At 40.1% G+C, this 23,759-nt stretch overlaps 1 protein-coding gene across 3 annotated transcripts in view; it reads right to left on the reverse strand.

Annotated features, from left to right (window-relative positions):
• RIT2 (Ras like without CAAX 2) overlaps positions 1-23,759 on the reverse strand; it is a 341,404-nt gene that overhangs the window by 211,193 nt on the left and 106,452 nt on the right. For all 3 annotated transcript variants that reach the window (XM_038744086.1, XM_038744087.1, XM_038744088.1), the window contains exon 3: positions 16,900-16,973. In XM_038744086.1, the coding sequence (XP_038600014.1) occupies positions 16,900-16,973 (74 nt within the window). The remainder of the gene's footprint in view (positions 1-16,899; positions 16,974-23,759) is intronic.

Consider the following 23,759-nt stretch of genomic DNA (forward strand, 5'->3'; position numbering starts at 1 on the left):
CTTCCAGGCTGGCTTGACTGCAGGGAGCCTTGACTACTTAGTTGTGAACAAGCATCTGGGTCATAATTCAGACCTATTTTTATTCTCATTTTATGAGATGGCACCTTGTCTTTCCACAGCTCATTTCTTTCTAATCATTTAGGACTCTTTATTTGAATTATGAAATTAGCTTCCAAACCACTACTGGGAGCAAATTAGGCAACAGACTATTAGAATCTGCTTTCAGAGAGAGATCTGGGGCACAGAGAAGTTCTTGTCTTTGCTAAGGTCACGCAGTAATTCATTGGCATGGCAGGGACAAAAACTCAAGGTCTCTGGTAGATCATGCAGTGTTTGAACTAATACTTTTTGCTATGAAGTGACTGTGTTTAGAAACAAATCCACCCTGTTGGTGAAACGTAATTTCCAGAAAGTTCGACTGAACCTGATTTCAAAGCTGTTTCAACCATTTTAGTAACTTAGGTGAAATTAGATAAAATGAATCCATAGGAAAGAAAATAAATGAAAAAAATAAATGAAATATTCAAGACTATTTTAAGAATCCACCAGTGAAGGGGAATAAAAGCTCAATTATCTGTGAATCTAGGAAGATCACTTGGAGAAATTAATTCAGTTGAACCAATGAGTCAAAATACTGGTAGATGGTCCAACTTAATAGATGTTTTAAAATTCAGTTACCTAATGCTTTCTTGAATTATGAGAAGCAGCAGGCCTAATGATTAAAGCATGTACCTGGGAGTTAGAAGGACCTGGGTTCTAATCTAGGCTCCACCACTTATCTGCTGTGTGACTTTGGAAAAGTCACTTAACTTCTCTGTGTCTCTGTGCCTCAGTTACCTCATCTGTAAAATGAGGATTAAGAATACTTGCTATGGTTTACCCATTAGATTAAGTCATTGAGATCAGTTGGAAGGAGATGTGTTGAAAGGGTGGAAATTGAGGATTCTAGTAGAAATAGCCATGCAAGGTGATAAGAGAGAGAAGGAGAGGGAAGGAAAGCTAAAGAGAAATCATCAATTTTAATGCAATATGCTAAAAAATTGAGGATGATAACAAGAGCAATGTTTACAAAGACTGAACAGAAGTGAAAGTCTGTTCAGGAACAGGTACTTGGGATATGTGCAGAGAAAGATAAGAATCAGAGCTCTGAGAAACCGATATACTTTTTCTTCCAAGAATACCATGCTTTCTTCTTCTTTATATAATTTCTGCCCTCATAATCTTCCTACTGATGTCTTCATTTTTTTTCCATTATTACCACAAGTAATGTTTTAGCTGCCATTTAGATCAACTGAATATATAAGGTTGTCATTGAAATCAAAAGTATTAATCCTCCGTAATTGGAACAAAACCCATTTTGGGGAAGGTCAACAAGGTATTCCATGTTAACATAATATCATTATGATACTTGTTGAGCCCTTGCTATGTGCCAGGCATTGCAAAAGCACTGTGGTAGATACAAGATAATCAGGTTGGACATATTCCCTGTCCTATATGGGGCTCACAGTCTAAGGAGCAGCGAGAACTGGTATTGAATCCCCATTTTACAAATGAGGAAACTGAGACCCAGAGAAGATAAGTGACTGGTCACACAGCAAACAAGAGGTGGAGTAGGATTTAGAACCAAATCTTCTGAATTCCAGACCAGAGTTCTTCCCACTAGGCCACGCTGCTTCAGACAGTACATTGTACTAACTAAAAGCAACACTACGCTGGGTTGCTTGAAAGGTAAAACCCAATTCTGAAAAGAAGATTCAACCCATAGAGCCTCAAATTCTGAATTCTCTACAGTAAAACAATAATGATGTTCGGTCTGTACAATGTTTTCACATGCACAAATATAGTTTCCCTTTTCCAATGCTAAGGAATGACTATCATATGTTTTCTGACTAAATCCTGCATGTGCTTGGAGGAAAAATTGTGTCTCTAGCCTCTTCAAGAAATATAATGTCTATCATCTGCTTCAGATCACTATGCCGAGATTTAACATTGTGTAGCTATTATCAGGAATATTCTGAGAGTGAAGAGGAGTGAATGGTCATTAAATATATCCTTTATGACTCCAGAACCAATATAGACTTTCTATCAGATCAATCCATGAATGGAATTTACTTAGCGCTTGCTGCGTGCAGAGCACTGTACTAAGTACCTTTTCTATCTTGAGCTAGGAGGACAAGATCCCACCTTCCTCAAGCTTCGTTTTCAAGATAGAATGGATCCCCAAGCCAATAAAAATAATCAATCAATGGCATTTATTGAGCACTTACTATGTACAGAGCACTTTACTAAGCACTTGGAAGAGTACAATACAACATGTTCCCTGCCCATAAGGAGCTAATACTCCAGAAATGAAAAAAAAATAACATTAAGAACCATCATTAACCTTAGGCTTTCCATTTAAAAAATGTCAGTTCATTCTAGGGACAGTCTACATTCAAGTCTTGATGTTTGTCCTGATGATGAGTGGTCGTGTTATTATTTGATTTTCCCTTCCACAACCTTGGAACTCTCTTTGGTTTCTGAAGTGGTACTTATTCTCCTACGGCCAGTTTTTTTGTCTTTTATTAACCTTGGCTTCATCATCATTTTATGGTATTTGTTAGGGTTATAGTATGGTATTTGTTAAGCACTATGTGCCAGTCACTGTTCTAAGCGTTGAGGTAGATAGAAGATAATCAGGTTGGACACAATCCATGTTCCATCTGGAGCTTACTGCCATTTTACAGATGAGGTAACTGAGGCACAGAAAAGTTAAATGACTTGACCCAGGTGTCACAGCAGACAAGTGGAAGATCTGGAATTAGAACCCAGGTCAGTCCGACTCACAGGTTGATGCTCCATCCACCAGGCCATGCTGGGTTTTTTTGTCTCTTTTTATTAAGTAGTTATTATGTGCCAAGCACTATATGCTAAACTCTAGGGTAGATATAAGATAATCAGATTGAAGACTGCCCGTTTCCAAATGGGGCTCAGTCAGTGAGCGAGAACAGTATTTTATTGTCATTCTAGACATGAGGAAAACGGTTTAGAGAAATCACTTGCCGAAATACGCACAGTGAACAAGTGACGGAGCCAGAACTGCAGTAATGCCACAGGATCCAGGTACTATTTTGCATTGGAGATGAGTAAGCATACCATGGATCCACTAAAATCTCTATAACTGAGATCTTCCGGATCTGTTCAAGCCCAGAATTGCATTCTGGAATTCGCAAGTCAGAACAGGCATAGCCTCCAGGAGAGGCAGTATTCTTTTGTTATCAACTACTATTTGCTTCAGTTCTAGTGATTTCACCTTGAGGAAATTCCCTAGAGAAATGAAAGTAGGATTCCACAGTGCCCTTCAATGACCTGTATTCACTTACTTAGGGAAGGAGCATACCTGGAACGCCCATCAGCTATGTGAGACTGGCTGCAAGGTTACATATAAATTAATCCTACTCTTGTGATTCGATTTCCTCCTTACATGCTTTCCTCCGATGAGAAACAATGAATCAAATCACAGATTGATCTGATTAAGGTTAATGCCCTAATGATTAACAAGAGAAATGCATCTGCAGTCAAATTGCCTGTTTTAATTATTTCAAGGAGATGTAGGCTGGGTTTGCAACACACTCCCAAATGGGAGTCTGTGGTTTCCCTGGCAGAGTTTCAGTAGTGATTTTCATGGGATGTGGAGAAAAATCAAAATGCCCCAGGTCAAGTCCTGGTTAGTCGAGGATTGTGGATTATTCAGCCTGGAAATTAGTTTATCAAAACTCTGTCCCACTTCCCTTCCCCACTCTCTCCTTGGGCCCCTCCAATGTAGCTTCAACCCCCTTTGCCCCACCAGAACTGCTCTCTCAAAGGTCACTAATGATCTTCTTCTTGCCAAATCCAACAGCCTCTACTACATCCTAATCATTTGACCTATTACTTGCCTTTGACCTTCTCGACCACCCCCTTCCCCTGGAAATATTATCCAACCTCAGGTTCACTGACACTGTCCTGCCAATCAATCAATCAGTAGTATTAATTGAGCACTTACTGTGTGCAGAACACTGTAACAAGCACTTGAGAAAGCATAATACCACAAAATTAGCAGACATGTTCTTTGCCTATGATGAGCTTACAGTCTAGTAGGGGAGACAAAATAAATAATTTATAACATATAATTTAAAGATATGCACACAAGTTATGTGGGGATGGGGATGGGGCTATCTTCTGACTCCAGGCCCGTGCTCCATCCACTACACCATGCTGCTTCCCCTATTCCCAGGCCTGTGTTCTATCCACTTGGCCTTCTGCTTCTTATCCTCTACTCAACTCTCTCATTCAACACACATAATCAATCTGCCACCAAATCCTGACAGTTCAACCTTCACAACATCACTAAAATCTGCCCTTTCCTCTCTATCCAGATTGCTAACATGCTAGTGCCTGGATCAGTTTACCTCAGTAATCTCCTTGCTGACCTCCCTGCCTCTCCCCACTTCAGTCCATACTGCACTCTACTGCCTGGATCATTTTTCTACAAAACCATTCATCATCATCAATCGTATTTATTGAGCGCTTACTATGTGCAGAGCACTGTACTAAGCGCTTGGGAAGTACAAATTGGCAACATTCAATCCCTTTATCCCAACTTCTCAATAACATCCAGTGGTTGCCCATCTACCTCTGCATCAAACGAAAACTCCTTAGTGTTGGCTTTAAAGTACTCAATCACCTTGGTCCCTCCTACCTTACCTTCTTGATTTCCTACTACTACTACTACTAATAATAATGATGATATTTGTTAAGCGCTTACTATGTGCAAAGCACTGTTCTAAGCACTGGGGAGGTTACAAGGTGATCAGGTTGTCCCACGGAGGAGTCACAGTTTTAATCCCCATTTTACAGATGAGGTACTGAGGCACAGAGAAGTTAAGTGACTTGCCCAGAGTCACACAGCTGACAGTTGGAGGAGCCGGGATTTGAACCCATGACCTCTGACTCCAAAGCCCATGCTCTTTCCACTGAGCCACACTGCTTCTCCAACCTAGTCCACACAATTCACTCCTCTACTGCCAACCTAGTCATTGTATTTCAGTCTCATCTATCTTGCCATCAACCCCTTGCCCACATCCTGCCTCGGGCCTGGAATTCCCTCCCACTTCATAACCGATAATCACTCTTCCTGCCTTCAAAGCCTCTTTAAAAGCACATCTCCTACAAGAGGCCTTGCCCAACTAAGCCCTCATTTCCTCTTCTCCCACTCCCTTATGCACTGCCCTTCTACTGCTTTGCACCCTTTATTTCCCCCTCCATCAGCACAGAAATATTTATGTAAATATCTGTAATTTATTCATTTATATTAATGTCTGTCTCCTCATCTAGATTCTACTAAGCTCCCTGTAGGCAGGAAATGTTTCTACCAACTCTATTATACTGTACTCTACCTGGCATTTAGTATAGTGCTCTGTAAACAATAAAGTGTTCTACAAATATGATTGATTGGCTGATTCCCTGTACAATTAGACCCCTATCAGACTTCAGGCAAAGACATGAAATGCAAACTCAGCAGTTTTGTGCCTCCTCTTCTATTTGCCACTTGAACAACTCCAGAAGCCACCATTAGGAGTTGTTTCAATTTTATCAATCAAGCAATAGTATTTATGGATCACGCAACACGTATAAATCACTATAATAAGCACTTGGGAGAATACAGTACAGCAGGGTTGGCACACATGATCCCTGCCCACTAATAATAATAATGATCGTGATTTGTTAAGTGCTTACTATGTGCCAGGCACTGTTCTAAGTGCTGGGGGAGATACAAGATGATCAGGTTGAAAACAGTCCCTGTCCCTAGTTACTGTCACCCAGCAAATAATCATAAGCAGAGATAGACAGGAGCTGACAGACTCTACCCCACCTGCCTGTCCAAGAGGGTTTGAGCTGAAGGAAGGAAAGGCGATGGAGGGAGGAGAGGAGAGGAGGAAGAGGCTCTCTAGAACCATTCAGCCTGAGAAACCAAGTTAAGCCATTTTCCATCATCTGCTGACGGCTCTGGCCATGTGTTGGCAGCAACTTACTTTCCTCTAGATGTGGCAGAGGAAAGCAGGCAGATAGAGGAAGGGAGAAGAGATTGGGTCAAGTGAAACTAATCATTGTCCATATTTGCTGTTACCAGAACTGGGTCTTTGATGCCAAACATTGGCAAAGATGTGCAAGAAGTTCTTTAAAATGCATTGCAAAGGAAGCTTTACTATGGTGCAAAACAATATGGAGAAGGAATGTATTTAAAACAGTACTTTTATCCTTTAAGGAACCAGCTTTATGGACCCATTAAAGACATTACTACTAAAAAAAAGGCATTTTCTATTTCCATTAGATAAGATGCTATTGCTTCATTTGAAACTTGACTTGAATTGATGCAGAATTAGAGAACACATTTAGATAATAAGCAGGGAGATCCTAGATAGCTTTTAAAGTGGCTGGAAGCAGTATTAAGTTTAGTAGAGAAGCAGCATGTCTCAATGGAAAGAGCCCAGGCTTCAGAGTCAGAGGTCATGGGTTCAAATCCCGGCACCGCCACTTGTCAGGTGTGTGACTTTGGGCAAGTCACTTAACTTCTCTGTGCCTCAGTTCCCTCATCTGTAAAATGGGGATTAAGACTTTGAGCCCCCCGTGGGACAACCTGATCACCTTGTAACCTTCCCAGTGCTTAGAACAGTGCTTTGCACATAGTAAGCACTTAATAAACACCATTATTATTATTATTATTATTATTTGAAGGCTCTTGGGATTCATATTGCTTTACTTCAAAGCTTGAAGTAGAGGGTCAAAATCGGTCTTAGAAGACTAACAGGGAAGAAAAAAATATGTCGATATGGAAGTCCTTTAGACTATGGACGTATGTTGGAATTATTATTCAGCTTGCATTTTCTGTCTCATTCAGACTTTAACTGGACTGTAGATTGTATGGGAACTCAACTGTATTTTGAATTTAAATTATTTCAGAATATATTTCCTTATTAAGCATTTCCTTCTTAAACATACAAACCTCCTCCATGTAAAACTTAATTCATTTATTTTTTGACATTTCTTATCTACTTTTAAGATACTTAATGGTTAACGGGCCAATGTGCTCTCTAGGTCTTGGTTTTGTCACTCACTGAGATCAGAATCCACAAGCTTATTTGTTGGCCTGATGCAAATGTTTACATGTTTGGAACAGTTTTTAGTAACCTGATTCCTTAATTGTAGAATTTGTTTCTCTTCCAAATTTTCTGAACCTCCCCTTCCCCCCCACTTTCTGTGTTTCAAAGTAAATGCAACCCAATTTATATCCCAAAACTTTCAAAAACATTTGGAAGTAAATAATGAGTTTGTGGGTAACCAGGCCTCTGAAATTCCCATTTGTGATCAGACCATACACATTCAGGATTTATTCATGTTATTCCTAAACCACTGGCAGAGCTAGATGATGGGAGGAAGTGAATAAAATCCATTTCCATCAATTCTCAGTGGAAGGAGTTGGTAATTAAGACAGGACAAAATGGGGTTAGTATTAATAGTGATTGAGTTTCTCTGACTGAAAAAACAGAAAAGAAAAAAGGAGGAAAGCATGAATCACTCTGGTAAGCACTACCATGAGACACTTTGACAACTCTTAAAGTTGGACAGTGAGGCTCTCAAACATGTAGTAGTGTGATGATGGAATATAACAGACCCACAAAACCTCCATCCTTATTGATCTGCTGAATCAATCTCTGTCCACCCCAGAGAAGGAGGACTTGTTCTTAACCAGGTTTATAGCTGCAATTGCCTCCTCTCTGATCCTTAGACAGATTGTCATTCAAAGTGATTTCACTAGTTTTAGATGTAAGTGACTGAAGAGTCACCCGAGTTATTTTCCAAGGTCAGATTACCCCTTTGCATTGGTACATTTTTCCCCTAGCCTTTGAGGGAAGGTACCCATTTTGCCCTTTTCGAGGAAGTGGCAGAGAAAGGAGTAGCCCCTCTGCCTTGCCCCTAACTCCCAGCCAGCAATTTGCAAAACCTGCTGCCCTGTAACAATCTTACGCTGCTTATAACCAACATCTCAGTGGTCTCTATGGAGTTTGAGGGTAAAGCACTAGTGACTGTCTTTACTTTGGTGATTCCCATTCCTGGTCCTATCCCCAAACTTCAGGAGAAATAGAACCCAGATGGGTATGGAGGAAGGGTATCCTGAACATTCCAAAGAAAGGGAGGATAGGGGTTCTTTGAGCAGAGTGGAGCTGAAGGCAGAGTGGAATTCCTACACTTGAAACCCCCATCTGGCTTCCAAGGAGATGCTTTAGTGACTGGGATGCTGGTATCAGCCTGCACCACTCTGCCACCTCTCCTTGTACAAACTAAGCACTGCTGAAACTCACGTTCTAATGGACCAAGAGCTAGAGGTTCAAGTCAGGATTACAGTATCACGAAACTGGAGTGAAGCCAGCAGCTGCTCAAAATTGGTTTGACCTTCCCCAAATGATTAGGAATGACCATCTAAGGATACAAATGTCCCAGCTCATTGTGGGCAGGGAATGTATCTGTTATGTTGTTATACTCTCCAAGTGCTTAATACAGGGCTCTGTACACAGTCAGTGCTCAATAAATATGATTGATAGAGATTCTGATGACCCCTTTATCTGTACAACTCAGCTATAAAATCGGAGAAAAACAGTCCTCTAAGTGACTTCCGGGCCACTCAGGGTTCAGTATAAGTTAATCAGGTTGAACCACAGAAAATTTAAGTGGCTTTCCCAGGGTCATACAGCAGACAAGTGGAGGTGCCAGAATAAGAACATAAGAACCATGTTCCTTCATGATTCTTCTCCCTCCAGTCCATCCTTTACTCTGCTGCCAGGGTCACTTTTCTAAAAAAAGTGTTCAGTTCACACCTCCCCATTCTTCAGGAACCTCCAGTGGTTGCCCATCCACCTCCACACTAAACAGAAACTCCTTACCATCAGCTTTATAGCACTCAATCAGCTGGCTCCTGCCTGACTGATTTCCTACTGCAGCACAGTCTGCACATTTTGCTCCTCTACCACCAATTTACTCATGGTACCTAAATTTCATTTATCTCGCTGCTGATCACTTGCCCACATCCTCCCTCTGGGCTAGAACTCCCTCCCACTTCATGCGTGAAAGACAACTAATCTCCCCACCTTCAAAGCCTTTTTAAAATCATATCTCCCCCAAGAGGCCTTTCCTGACTAAGTCCTCATTTTCCCTGGAGTGGAGTTGGAATGGGGACCTCAAGCACCCAGAACCTCGGGAGTCTAGAACCTCAGGAGACAGTAACACCCAAGAAACCAGAAACTAGGGAGCCAGGAACTCAGGTACCTAGAACCTCAGTGACCTAAAACCTCACTGATCTAGAACTTCACTAACCTAGAGCCTCCGGGCACTGAAGCCGCCTCCGGAACCTAGAACTTCTGGGAACTGGAGCTGCCTCGGGAACCTAGAGTCTCCAGGCACCAGAGCCGCCTTGGGAACCCAGAGCCTTAGGGTGCTGGAGCCATCTTGGTAACCTAGAGCCTCTGGGAGCAGGAGTCTAGAGCCTCAGGCACCTCAAACCTCAGTGATCTAGAACCCCAGTGACCCAGACCTCAACGATCTAGAATCTCACAAGCCTAGAACCTCGGTGATCTAGAACCTCACAAGTCTAGAACCTCGATGATCAAGGCAGGAACTAGGACTGGGCATGGGCAGAACGTAGAGCCTCCGGGTGCAGGAGCCACCTCGGGAATCTAGAGCCTCTGAGAGCTGGAGCCAAAACCGCAGATACCTAGAACCTCAATACTCTAGAACCTCGGTGATCTAGAACCTCCTGTGTCTAGATCCTTGGTGACCTAGAACCTCAATGGTCCATAACCTTCTGAATCTAGAACCTCTGTGATCTAGAACCTCTCGAGTCTAGAACCTCGATGATCTAGGCTCTAATAGGGCACGGGCAGAACCTGCAGTCTCCGGGTGCTGGAGCTGCCTTGGGAACCTAGAGCCTCAGGAACCTAGAGCTCCTGGATGCTGGAGCCACCTCGGGAACCTCGAGCCTCCAGGAGCTGAAGTGGGGACCTCAGGCACCTAGAACCTCGGGAGTCTAGACTGTGAACCTGTTATTAGGTAGGGGCTCTGTTGCCAAATTGTACTTTCCAAGCACTTAGTACAGTGCTCTGCAAACAGTATGCGCTCAGTAAATACGATTGAATTAATGAATGAATTCTGTCCACCCCAATAGTCAATCAAAACCGAAAGAAAAGATGTCAACCTCTTTCTTTGTCCTGCTGAAGGCCTATATTCATATTAATGGTAAGCTCAACAAAGAAAGATTATTTAAATCCCTTAGATGGTAACAATAATTATGATGGTATTTGTTAAGCACTTATGTACCAAGCACTATGCTAAGTGCTGGGGTAGATACCAGATAAATGGAAGTTAAATAAGCAGTGCATTTCTCAGAAGAGTAGCTATGCATTTTTCAACTTATTCTAAAATAAGCTCCTTTGAGTAATAAAAATAGAGAAGGGTGCATATTAGAAAATTTTTCTGCATGACCTCGTTTAACGAGTGTTTTCACTGAACTGTGATGCCATCTCCACAGTGGCTCAGTGGTAATTATGAGTTCACAGCTGGGGTGGCATATTCAAATCCAAAAGGAAATACCTTATATAATCACATTCAGGAAGTTACGAGAGGATATGAATAATGAGGATATTGGATGTCATTCCATTTTTTGGCTATTTCTATCCCCTATATAGTTGCATGAAAAATGGTAGTCAATTTTTAGCCCATAAGAACATTATTGTTGCCATGTAAAATGAAATATTTTATGAAGTATTAATTTGGGCAGATTTATAGTTTCACTTTTCCTAAGTTTCAGATCTAAGCAAATTGATAATGAATATTGATTTTTTTTTAAGCAGAGAGTGGATTCACAAGGGAAAAACTGGAGATGACCTGTAGGTATCTAGTTTCAATTCTGGGACCTTGATATGGCATCATGCACTGCGTTTAATTTTTCAGTGACATCCAATCTCAAGAATGTCACCTGCAACAAAACGCCCAAAATTAAATCTTACCATCAGACAAATGTAAACAATTATGCATTCCTCAGGGATGTTTATGTGAAGCAGGAATATTGTTTACATCTTCAAGAAGGGGCAAAAGAATGACCTTTAAAACTACAGATCAGTTTAGCACTGCCACCTGAAAGATAGTTGAGCAAGTGAATCAACAATCAATTTACAACAATCTAGAAGAATGTAAAATGCTAAGAAGCAACCAAATTAGCTATGTGAAGAGCAAGTTATGCCAGACAGTGCTTTGGGATATTGTAAAATGCCAAATAGGTGAGACTGTAGATTCTACCCAACAAGATATTCCCATATAAAAGTACGAGCTCAACCTTACTTCTGCTAAGTGGGACCTTGGCAGACCCTGTAGCTATACACAAATCACTACAATCAATGGTTCAGTGTCAACCAGACTGAGCCCCTTTTCCCAGACTGCGTCCCCGTTTTCCTCTCCTCCTTCACCTCCCTGCCCCCCTACCTCCTTCCCCTCCCCACAGCACCTGTATATATATTTGTACAGATATTGTGGGAAGGAAATGTGCCTGTTTATTCTTATAATGTACCCTCCCAAGTACTGAGTACAGCACTCTGCAAGCAGTAATTGCTCAATAAATACAACTGACTGACTTTGTTATAAGGATCATTTTCCTAAAAAAAAAAAAGTTAATCCTACCCTCAACCCCACAGCACTTCTGTACATATCCTTATACCCTTAAAGTCTGTCTCCCCCTGTAGACTGTAAGAGCCTTGTAGGTAGGGATCATATCTACCAAATTCATTGTATTGTACTCTCCCCAAGTGTTTAGTATAGTCTTCTGCCCACCACAAGTACACAAATACCACTGATTAAACAAAACAGTCACAAAACTGATCCAGGCACTTACCCATATTCCAGCTTGTCTTCTGCATCTGCCTTCTCACTTAATGTTCCTGCCTCCTCTCCCTCTCCTCTGCAGTCCACACTTCACTCCCTTGGCCAGATCATCTTTCCAAACACTATTCTGTGCACATCTCACCACTTTTCAAAAAGCATTATCCCCTCAATCAAGTAGAAAATCCTGACTCTTGGCTTTAGGCATTCAAACTCTCTTCCTCCTACTTCTCCACTCTCCTAACCCACTCCACTACAGCTTGCACTTTTCATTCCTTTCAATTACTTACTCATTGTGCCTCATTCTCACCTCACCCCAGAACACTTATAAACATATCCTCATAATTCTCATTTCCTATCAGTAAATTATTTTAATGTCTGCCTCCCGACTAGACTGTGAGATCCTTGTAGGCATGGAATATATCTACTTGGACTGTATTGTTCCCTCCTAAGGGCTTAATATGGTGTTTGGCCCAAGGTAAACCCTTAATAAAAGTCATCAATTAACTGACTGATCTCTCCAATGAGAACCTCTTGGTGACACCTCCTCACCCCCCAAAAAAACAACAAAACCTGGAACTATCTATCACTTCAAATCTGTCATACCATAGCTCTCCCCATGTTGAAGCCCTTCTAACATCACCTCTCTTCCAAGTGACCTTCCACAATTAATCTCTAATCTTCCCAGATTCAATCCCCTCAGTGACTACTTAAGCACTTCTAAACCACCTAAGCAATTATAGAACCTTCCATTCCATTTATTTCCATATACCACATACCCTATTACATAAGCACTAACACATATAGAGTGTCTGACTCTTCCACTGATGTCAACTCCTTAGGGCAGGGATCATGTCTAGTCAGCCAGTCATATTTATTGAGCACCTACTGTGTGCAAAACACTGTATTAAGTGCTTGGAATAGTGCAACATAACAATAGACAAATTCCTTGCCCACAACGAGCTTATACTTATTCTACTGTACTCTCCCAAACACTTAATATAGAGGCTGTTCTCAGCCGGAGGTAAAATATGCTCTGCTAAATGACTATTGACTGAGCTAAATTGGTCAAGGCAGCCAGCCCTTTAGAAAGTAATAAAAATCAGAGTGACCCAGACAATAGAGGCAAGTATAAGACAGTAGCCTTAAGGATGAAAAACAAATAAAAGACAGGGAGAAAGACAAGGAGATTAGGGTCTTTGTTGAGTCTGAGTTAAAAGTGTCATACCATGTTCAAAAAAGCCAACGCGATACTGAGATATTTACAAAGGAATATAACATACAGTGATACTGAGATGTATACAAAGGAATATAACATGCATTCAGTTCTATTCAGTGGGACATATGTTGCTAAACAATTTCCCATTACAGGGGACTTACGGTGAATATTTGCATTTCAATTTGTGCTCTGCACAAAGCCATATCTCCCCATACCGCAACATATTGCATCCAGGCAGAATTCTTTAATAGCATTCTATATAAAGCACTTAGTAAAAGTATGTACTGTGACAGAATTAATTGTATAAGAATCGGAAAGTAATTATTTTGCTACCGTCTTTGTGACTATCTTCAGAAGGTGGTACCTACATGCACACACACAAATAAGCACTTCATATTTAAGTTCAGTGTTTATATATCAATCAATCATATTTATTGAGCGCTTACTGTGTGCAGAGCACTGTACTAAGCACTTGGGAAGTACAAGTTGGCAACATATAGAGACAGTCCCTACCCAACAGTGGGCTCAGTCTAGAAGTACATATATATATATATATATATATACACACGCACACACACACACAGTCTCATACCATACCTGCCCAAGTATTCTCATTCATAAAGATTTTAAGGAGTACTTAGAGATAAGTTCAGTATAGTCCCATCCTCACATTCATGGAGTTCTCAGTTGAAGAGTGGAACACAGAAAGACTAACATTCAGCCCACATATGCACTTAAATCTTAATTATAAGGCTATCTTTAAGGAGTGACTGGATCACAGATCATTCTGGTAGGTTGGGCATTATCTGTTTGGTAGCGAGGGAGGGAGACGGACTGTGATTTTGAATTTCAAAAAGCATATTTCATGACTCCCAGCTAATTGACACCTGCCTCCTCAGAAATGCCCATGTTGCTTCCCACTCTGTTGTAACAAGACAGTACTGGTTTGGGAATGGTCCTTAGGCCCTCCTTCTTAAAAATATTCCTTTCCTTAGTCCTCTAATATCATTTTATTATTACATACATTTATATGGGATAAGTGCACACTGATGACCTTTCCTTTTTTATTTCAAAGTTTCTTCTTTGCCAATAGCCAGCAAGGCAGAATAATGTTTTCCATATCTACACACGCACACACCATTCTGCACTTAGACATTTCCCTGGGGAAAGAGTAAATGTACCATGAGAAAATTTGTTGAAGGGCCACCTAATTTAGTTCCATAGGCTTGTGTTTTCTTAATAAAAGCTCTTTCAGTCATTTTTGTCTATCTCAATTTTTGGTAAGCAGCCTTGTATCCACGCACGGAGGCACAATAAGAAGTTTAGGATGAGTTTGGCATTTTCTTTTCCTTAATTCATATGCATGTCCCTAAATTCAAGAAGAGAAACTGCTCAATTAATGGATGGTCCTGATATATCAAGCCTGCACTGAGAATCATTAGAATTACATTTTTGTTTAAAATAAACATAGGTCCATAGTGTAGATTCATTTACTCTGGTGTACTTTTGTTTCCCTAAGCACTACATCCAAAACTCTCTGGCTAGAACATCATGCTTACTTAAGAAAATGGAAAAATGGGGATATTGAAACATAGGCGTTCTTAGGATACAAAGCAAATGGAAGACAAGGAAATTGATTCAAAGCTCAATGACTCTTAGATCCATACCCTGATTATTAGTAGTCAAGAGCCTAAATTTAATGGTCAAGTGGACCTTAAGAATTAAGATATTCTACATGGATAAAAGCCTCAGCATTTATCTGACGCTTGCCCAATTGTCCAAACAGAATACTTCCTGGGAAAGTGATCTCTGATCTCCCTTAATGTGGTGCAGGTCGATTTGATAAAATAAAGAACAAACTGAGCCAACCGTTCCAGAATATTCAGGCTGTAAGGATTTTGTCTCAAATGAATTTGCTGAACCAGTGTCCTAAAACTTATTCTGTGGTCTATTCAGTGGTTTAGTCCAGATTGTTCAGGAGCATATTATTTAGGAGGTATTACCCCTGCTCCAGTTCTGGATCTTAGTCATCTCCCTGTTCATTAAAGTTTGAACCAGGGAACAGAGGGAATGAGAAAGGAATTGAAACATCATTATTTAGTAGCTTTGCAAGGATTCTGGTATAAAGATCAAAGAGGAAAGATGTCAAAACGACAAGCTGAAGTGACATTTTGGAACTATCTCAATCTATTTTCTCTATTCTCCATTACCATGGATAAACTAAAGTTGTTTACCCAGATGAAATGAATTGATTGTACTTTAGTCCACTAAATTATCTCAATTATTGATTATTCAGGGGCAAATTGTGCAATCAGATGATTGTTTGTGTCCTAATTCTAGACCCTCATGGTAAGAGAACATTAGAATTGGCTTCAGAAAAAACTTGAGGATTTCCTACCCTGGAGGCTGTTAAAGACAATGGGGTAAACATCTGTCCTAGAGAGCTTAATCATTTGCCTTCCTGGAAGTGTTGCCATTCACTCTTCATGATAGCAGTGAAAGGAAGATGAGTAGAAACACAATTCAGGCCATTTTGCTACAGGTTAGCAGTTATGGTTAAGTTCCAAAGGGGAAAAGGTTGGTAAATCTGTGAGTACTATGCATAGGTTTCTGCAGGATGCATTCTTGGGAGGGGTCACATGCTTTAGATTGACTTGCAGCTTATTTATATATTTGTGTCTCCCACATTAGCCTGTAAATGTTTCTGTGATAGGAGCACTACTTAGGTCTTCATTTAATAAGTCAATTAGTAGTATTTATTGAGTGGGTATTCTGTACCAGAGCACTATACAAAGTGCTTGTTAGAGTATAATAGAGTAAGTAGACATGATCCTCCACCCAAGGAGCTTACAAATCTAGCAGGGGAGATAGGCACTGAAATAAAGTACAGGTAGGCTGGAAGAAACGGAATATAGAAATGGATATGCTTAATACATACTGCAGCAGAGCTCTCTCTTGCAATAGGTAATTATGTTCACCTTTCGTGAATTGATTCAATTTGTGAAATATGGTAAAATCCCTTTAAATCAGATATACCTAAAATTGAACCTGAGTGACAGTTGTGATTTAATAATATATGATGATGATGATGGTACTTGTTAAGTGCTTACTATGTGCCAAGCACTGTTCTAAGAGCTGTGGTAGACACAGGGTAATTAGGTTGTCTCACGTGGGGCTCACAATCATAATCCCCATTTTACAGATGATGCACAGAGAAGTTAAGTGACTTGCCCAAAGTCACACAGCTGACAAATGGCAAAGCTGGGATTAGAACCCACGACCTCTGGCTCCCAAGCCCATGCTCTTTCCACTAAGCCACGCTGCTTCCCTACTACTTGTAGGTTCCCTAAATCATCCACCATAATAGATGCTTATGGAGTGTCAACATCCATTAAACTATTATTACCTGAAATATTTATTAGAGTATTTCCAGTTTTCCTAATACCAAATGGTCCTAGTCCTACAGTTTATTTATGGTCCACTTCAGATTGTTCTGTTCATGAATTATCTTGAGGGGAAAAAAGACTTGGGTATCATTCAATCAGAAGATCTCATGATAATTGGCAGGACTGAGACAGATTATAAAGCCAATGCCCTCTTACTCCTCTATCCAACTAATTCTCTCATTCTCTTCTGAAACTTTCTTCTGTTTGAAGAGATAAGCCTCTGAGCTGAATATACAAGGCTAAGGCTTGGTTTTAACCTTAGAAAAATGGAGAGTATTCGGAATTATTCACCTGTCCAGCTGTGTCTAGAATGTCCAAATATGCTGCTTCATCATCAATCCGAACTTGGGTCTTATATGCATCTTCTGAAAGACACAATGTAACATTAAAATGTTTAGTGAACCAAAATAACATCATGCACTTTCAGAACATGGTACAGTATAGTTGTTATTTATGAAGTCGAAGCATTTGAGTCATAGTGAACTCCCCATTTTAACAGACACCATCAGGACAATTTCAGGAATATTCTTAAAATATTGCTATCTGTAAAGCATAAGCTAGGACAAGTTTTCGAATAACACATTCAAATAAAGGCTCTCCTGAGGTTCCTTCAAATGAGAGTTTATTGCAATTTTTAATATAATAAAGCCCTAAGGTCCATTCAGATATTACTTAATAAATCACTTTGGTGCATCTCTTAAGGAGCATTATAGCTTCTGGATAGGCTTCTATATCTGTGATTTGTCAGGATAGGGAGAGAAAGGATGACTAATATCTGTATAGATTGTTTTGCTCCTGTTTATATTTCTCTCATCGCATCATTTATTTTCCATGTTTGGCTTAAATGGGATGTAAGCATTGGACAATATGCTAGAAATAGAATTAGGAATGATCTGCATTTTAATTAAACAATAACACTTTGCATACAATGTGGTTGCTCTGATTAATGAAATTATTTCCCTTGTAAAGTGAGGTATGAGGTGAAGTCAAGTGTTTCCAAAGTGTGTGAGAGGCCATTTATCACCAAAACCAAAGGACCCAAAGTGTCCTATCACCTTATCATGGATAGAGATTTGAATTTCAACCTATTCTTACCTCCTTCTCTGCTTTCCCTCCCTATCTAACCTTCCTCAAAAACCAGTCTTTCATGAGGCAGACTAAGCTCTGTGACTATTTCAATTTATCATTGCCAAAACAACCAAAACAATTAAAAATATGTTACAGTGCTCCTTCCTTCCTTACCCCCTAACCAGCTTCAAAATAGTTATTCCTTTCCCACTTCCAACTCTTTGCCAAAACATTCCCCCCGCTCTTAGTTATTCCATTCATTCAATTGTATTTATTGAGTGCTACTAAGCACTTGAAAAGTACAATTCAGCAATAAAGACAATCCCTGCCCACAACCCCACAACGGGCTTACAGTATCCCCCCACAGATCATTCTTGTATTTCCTTACCCAATCAAATGAAAAAGTATTTGTTCCCATGCAATATTCAAGATAAGTACAAAAAAGATTCAACTTTTCTTTGGAATCTAAGTAAACAGAGAAGCAGTATGGCTTACTGGAAGGAGCACGGGCTTGGGAATCAGAGATCATGGCTTATAATCCTGGCTCTGCCACTAGTCAGCTGTGTGACTTTTGGCAAGTCACTCAACTTCTCTGTGCCTGTTACCTCATCTGTAAAATGGGGATTAAGATTGTAAATCCAACGTGGGACAACCTGATGACCTTGTATCTACCCCAGTGCTTAGAACGGAGCTTGGAACACAGTAAGTGCTTAAAAAGATACCATCATCATTATTATTATTAAAATAGAAATGATTTGCCCCATGACTCACTCAAAACCCAAGAGTTCTAAGTGAGACATACCTTGAATCTAAATCAGATTTACTATGTGCCCATGGTAGCAGAACTGACCTCAAATCGATCATTCATATTTGCTGAGTGTATACTCTGCCCAGGGCACTGTATTATGTATTTGAAGCATCATCTATGCACTTGGATCTGTGACCTTTGGGGATTTGGTATTTGGTCCACCCTCAGCCCCACAGCACTTATCTATAAATTATTTTTATTGCCTGCCTCGCCCTCTAAACTTCAAGCATTTTCAGGGTAAGGAATGTGTCTACCAACTCTGTTGTACTGTACTCTCCTGAGCATTTAGTAAAGTGCTCTGCACACAGCAAGCACTCAATAAATACAATTGATTGATTGTACTAAGTGCCTGTGAGAGTGCAATATAAAAAATTTATCAGACATGTTTCCTCCCCACAAGGAATTTACAGTCAAGAGGGGAGCTTACAGCCTCAGAATCTTCCTTCATTGGAAATCGATTTTGGAGGCAATGTTGTGGAAACTTAGGCATGAGATGGAGTGGTAACCCTCCAAGCATTATTTGAGGATGCCTTCTGTCATTCAATATTAACTAAATGAGGAGTGAATGGGAAAAGGAGGAATGGTTTGAAAATGTTTATGGATTTAGATTGGCCAGTTTGGCTGAATATTTCATAGGGCTATATTGTGTACTGCAACACAGCATTTACTAAAGTACAGTGGTAGTGTCATTTTGTTTCTGGTGTTGCACTCTTCTGAAGCCATAATAATATTTCTTAAGCACTTACTACTAACTGCATTAGATACAAGATAATCAGGTCAGACACAGTTCCTGCCCCACAAGGAACTTACCATAGAAGTAGGAGGGAGATCAGGTATTTCATCTCCATTTTACAGATGAGGAAACTGAGGTACAGAGACATTACGTGACTTACTCAAGGTCACACAGCAGGCAAGGGGCAGAGCTCAGATTAGATCCAAAACCATGTTCTTAATAATAAGAGTTACTATGGTACTTGTTAAGCACTTACTATGTGCCAAGCTTTGTTCTAAGTGCTGGGGTAGTACAAGTTATTCAGGTTGGACATGGTCCCTGTCCCACATTAGGCTCACAGTCTTAATCCCCATTTTTTGAAGATGAGGTAACAAAGGCACAGAGAAGTTAGTGACTAGCCCAAAGTCACACAGCAGACATGTGACAGAGTCAGGATTAGAACCCATGACCTTCTGACTCCCAGGAGAATGTTCTATCCACCATGCCATGTTCTTCCCACTAGGCCATTCTGCTCATATTTCAAGACAATCACTCCATTCCTAACTATGTGTCCTAAATATTCCTATCTTCTGACTCCTATTGTTACATCACCTCATTCATTGTAGGTTTTCACTTCATTGTATACATCATTAAAGGTAAAAAGGTTTGGAGTTTATTTCCCTAATCACTGTTTCCATTAGAACAGCATTCCAAGGATAGGAGCACTTAAATCCAGATGAGAACTTTCACAAATCTGAGCTTCAGTTTAGAAAGATATTACATATATACAACAAAACAGATAATTCATCTGGGATCAGGTGAGCTCTTTCCAGAAATGGACTCACATTGGCTACAAAATGAAGCCAAATTTCACATTGGTGGTTTCATCTGCATCACAAGATACTTCCCAATCCTGGAAATCTAGGTCACTGTCCCGGCCCCCACAGTTACTATTGGTGCTCGCTTTCTCCCAAGCAAATATGTCTCATGTTTACCATGCACCCATTTTTCACCACACAGACCGAAGCCGCCATATGGACACACACTTGAATGCATGCCTGCACACATATCCATTCCAACTATTCTTCCATAGATCCAAAACCAGAATGAGCTTATTTATCTAACCAATGATGTGCCAAATGAACAGAAGGCTTTTTAGACAGCCTCTGCCCAGGATGCCTGCTTGTTTTGTTGACACAGGGACGGAGAAGCAAAAGAGGAAACACTTCCTTTCATGTGTCTAGAATCATTTTATTCAGAGAATTATGCCTGTATTCATGGTTGTGCAACTAGTCGTGCTCAATTTAAATTTTGCACATTGAACATTCCAATGTTTGAAATGTCACCTATATCCTTTCAATATTTTGGGTGTAGCTGGAGAAGTTTACTCTCAGTTAGATTATCTTCATTTTCATCACAAAATGGTATGTTCATTCATTCATTCAAATTCACTGAGCACTTACTGTGGGCAGAGCCCTGTACCTCAGAACAGTGAAAAGCACAGTATAGCAATAAAGAGAGAAAATCCCTGACCACAGCAGGCTTACACTCTAGAGGGCCTCATACAGACTAGCATGTCATTGCTGATTGAAAAGTATTATTTTGAAGGGTATTTTTTGTTTTTATTAAAGACTTAAATGAAGTAAAGATGTCAACGAAATATGAAAGTATGAGTCAAATGAATCTTTTGCAACGGCTATCAAATCACCATTCAACCTATACCCTGAAGTGTACTGAAAGGTACTGACAGTGGAAACAAGTTATAATCTTTTTAGGGCATGGAACTTAGAAAGATTCTCATTGCAGAACATATTACATAGAGGTACTTGAGTTTTCAGTGTTCTGCCCAGTAGTTCATATATTGCAGTTACCTGTAACTGAGTTTAAAAGTGAAGGAAAAGCTTGAACTGCTCAGAGGCAAAGGGTTTCAACAAACTATTTGGATGCAGTGCTGCTGAACCACAAGAAAATAGAATTCAGTGAGTCAGCATTTATTTCAGCTATAATTTTTATTAACTTCTGCCCTTTAAGTCAGTTTCCAGGCAGGGACTGTTAAGGGAATAAAAGAAATTCAGGCCTGCTTGGAGCATCTCTCAGGAGGGCTTTTCAACAGACTGCATGATAACAGCTGTTTTGACCAGGTTATACTGTGAGGGAATCAGATAACTGGAGTTTATAGATCTCATGAGATGCACAAGTATCCTCTATTTGAGCAGGAATTACAGAATATGAAATTTGGATTTTCATCTAGTAGTTGAATTCTGGTTTGGGAAGCATAAAGGCCATCAGTAGCCTGCACCCTAGAATAAAATTAAATTCCATTGAGCTCTTCAACACATCAAACCTGAAGGCCCATGAAAATATTTCAATATTTGCTTCAGGTCTTAGAACAGCGTTTGAGGGGTCAGTATACCTATATTCAACTTTTGATTCTCCTTGCTAATGAGAGGAAGAAGATATGTGGATAGTGCAAAGTAACACTTAGTAACATTAGTGGCCTGGATTGAGAATTTACTGTGTGCAGAGTCCTGTACAAAGTGCTTGGAAGCATACAGTACAACAGAATTGGTACTGTAACAAGCTTATAGGCTAGAGGTGGAGGCAGACATTAATATAAATTAATTCAATTCAATCGTATTTATTGAGCGCTTACTGTATGCAGAGCACAAAGTAAATTCATAATATATAATTTATAGCTATGTATCTAAGTGCTGTGGAGTTGAGGGTGGGGCGAATATCAACTGACAAAGGGTCACAGATTCAAGTGCATAGGCAATGTAGAATGGAGAGGGAGCTGAGGAAAAGTGGACTTAAAATGGGGAAGGCCTCCTGGAGGAGACGTGACCTTATTAAGGCTTAAAAAATTGGGAGATTGGTGGTCTGGTATATATGGAGGGAGTTGGAATTCCAGTATAAAGGAATTGCTAGTGCAAAATGAGTGAATTGAGACCCCACACTTATCCGGACAATGGAGGCAGGCAGTTGTGAATCAGAAGACTCCAGAGAGAGGCTCCTCTGGAATGATGGGGGTAAAGGTGAGGCACAGCTCAGTAGAACTTAAAAAAACAGTCCCAGGTAATTCAAAGTTCATTTTGTGACCATCAGAGTCACGTATCATCTAGTTAGACTCTAGTGATAAAATATGCACATTGCTCTTTACTGCTTCCTCAAAATATGCTAGAGAACAAAGATTATGCTGGACACCTGGCCTGCTGAAGCCTACATTCTGAGTCAACTTAAAGACTCTCACAGAGAAATATCATGTCAAACTTATCTGTTGACGCAGTCCAGGTTTAAGTTTTAGGTTTTCATGGTATTTAATTCCTCTCATGTTAATCCCATTTCAATTTACATCCGGAAATAATTTTGGACAAAGAAAGCATAAGTGCTCCTATCTGATCTACAATTGGGGAGTTTGAAGAATTAAGACCAGCTTTGCAAAGAAGAGAATTGTCAGCCCAGATGCCCTAGCTAAATTCCAGAAGAGACAGGTTGGAGGAACAATGATAAGAGTAGAAAGGGATTTTGGAGTGTTGAATTTGCTTCCTTTAACACCCACCCCTTTATATCTTTTTCTTTGCCTTCTTCACTGGTGCTTATTTCTATTATTATTTTTATCATTATTAATAGTACTAATAAAGATATTTGTTAAGCACTTACTACATGTCAAGCTCTGTTCAAGTGCAGGAATAGATTAAAGGTAATCAGGCCCCAAATGGGGCTCAGTCTAAGTAGGAGGGAGAAAAGGCATTGAATCCCCATTTGGCAGACGAGGGAAGTGAAGCACAGATAATCTGTGACTTGTTAAGGTCACACAGCAGAACTATGGATTAGAACCCAGGTCTTCTGACTCCCAGCCGCTTGCTCTTTTCACTAGGCCAAACTGACACTTGCCCATATTAGAATACGAACCATCAACTAACAGAAGAAAGGGGATCCTCCAGTCAGAAAAACCTCTGAGTGACCAAATCTTATTTGCCCCCTGCCTTCCTGCAAGCCTAATGGTTAATTAAATCCAGCCCATTTTGAAAGCCCTTGTCAGTGGTAAGGAATCATTTCTTCCAGAACCATTTCTAGGCCTTTTCAACCAAGTCAAGCTTATACAACATTATCAGAGTAATTTTCAGGTGTTGAATCTAATCCCACATATATCAGTGGTATCCATTGAATGCTTCCTGGACTAAGCGCTTGGGAGAGTGCAATACAAAAAAAGATGGTAAACATGATTCCTGCCCTCAAGGAGATTACAGTCTAGTCAGAATACTGGATGTAGAAGGAAAGAATTGTTTTTCCTTGCATAGTTGTTCTTAACTTAACTATAACATTGACCCCATGTTTTTTTTTTAATATATCAGGATGGATCATATCAAAATAAAGTCTTCCAAACTTATTTCTTTTAATGGTACTAGTTAAGTGCTTACTATGTGCCAAGCACTGTACTAAGCACTAGGGTAGGTAGATGATAATCAGGTTGAACATAGTCCCTGTTCTTCATGAGGTTTACCATCTAAATTGGGGAGAGGAGTGAATCCATATTTTACAGATGAGGTAACTGAGGTACGG

Source organism: Tachyglossus aculeatus, chromosome 3 (assembly GCF_015852505.1).
Source record: "Tachyglossus aculeatus isolate mTacAcu1 chromosome 3, mTacAcu1.pri, whole genome shotgun sequence".
NCBI lineage: Eukaryota > Metazoa > Chordata > Mammalia > Monotremata > Tachyglossidae > Tachyglossus > Tachyglossus aculeatus.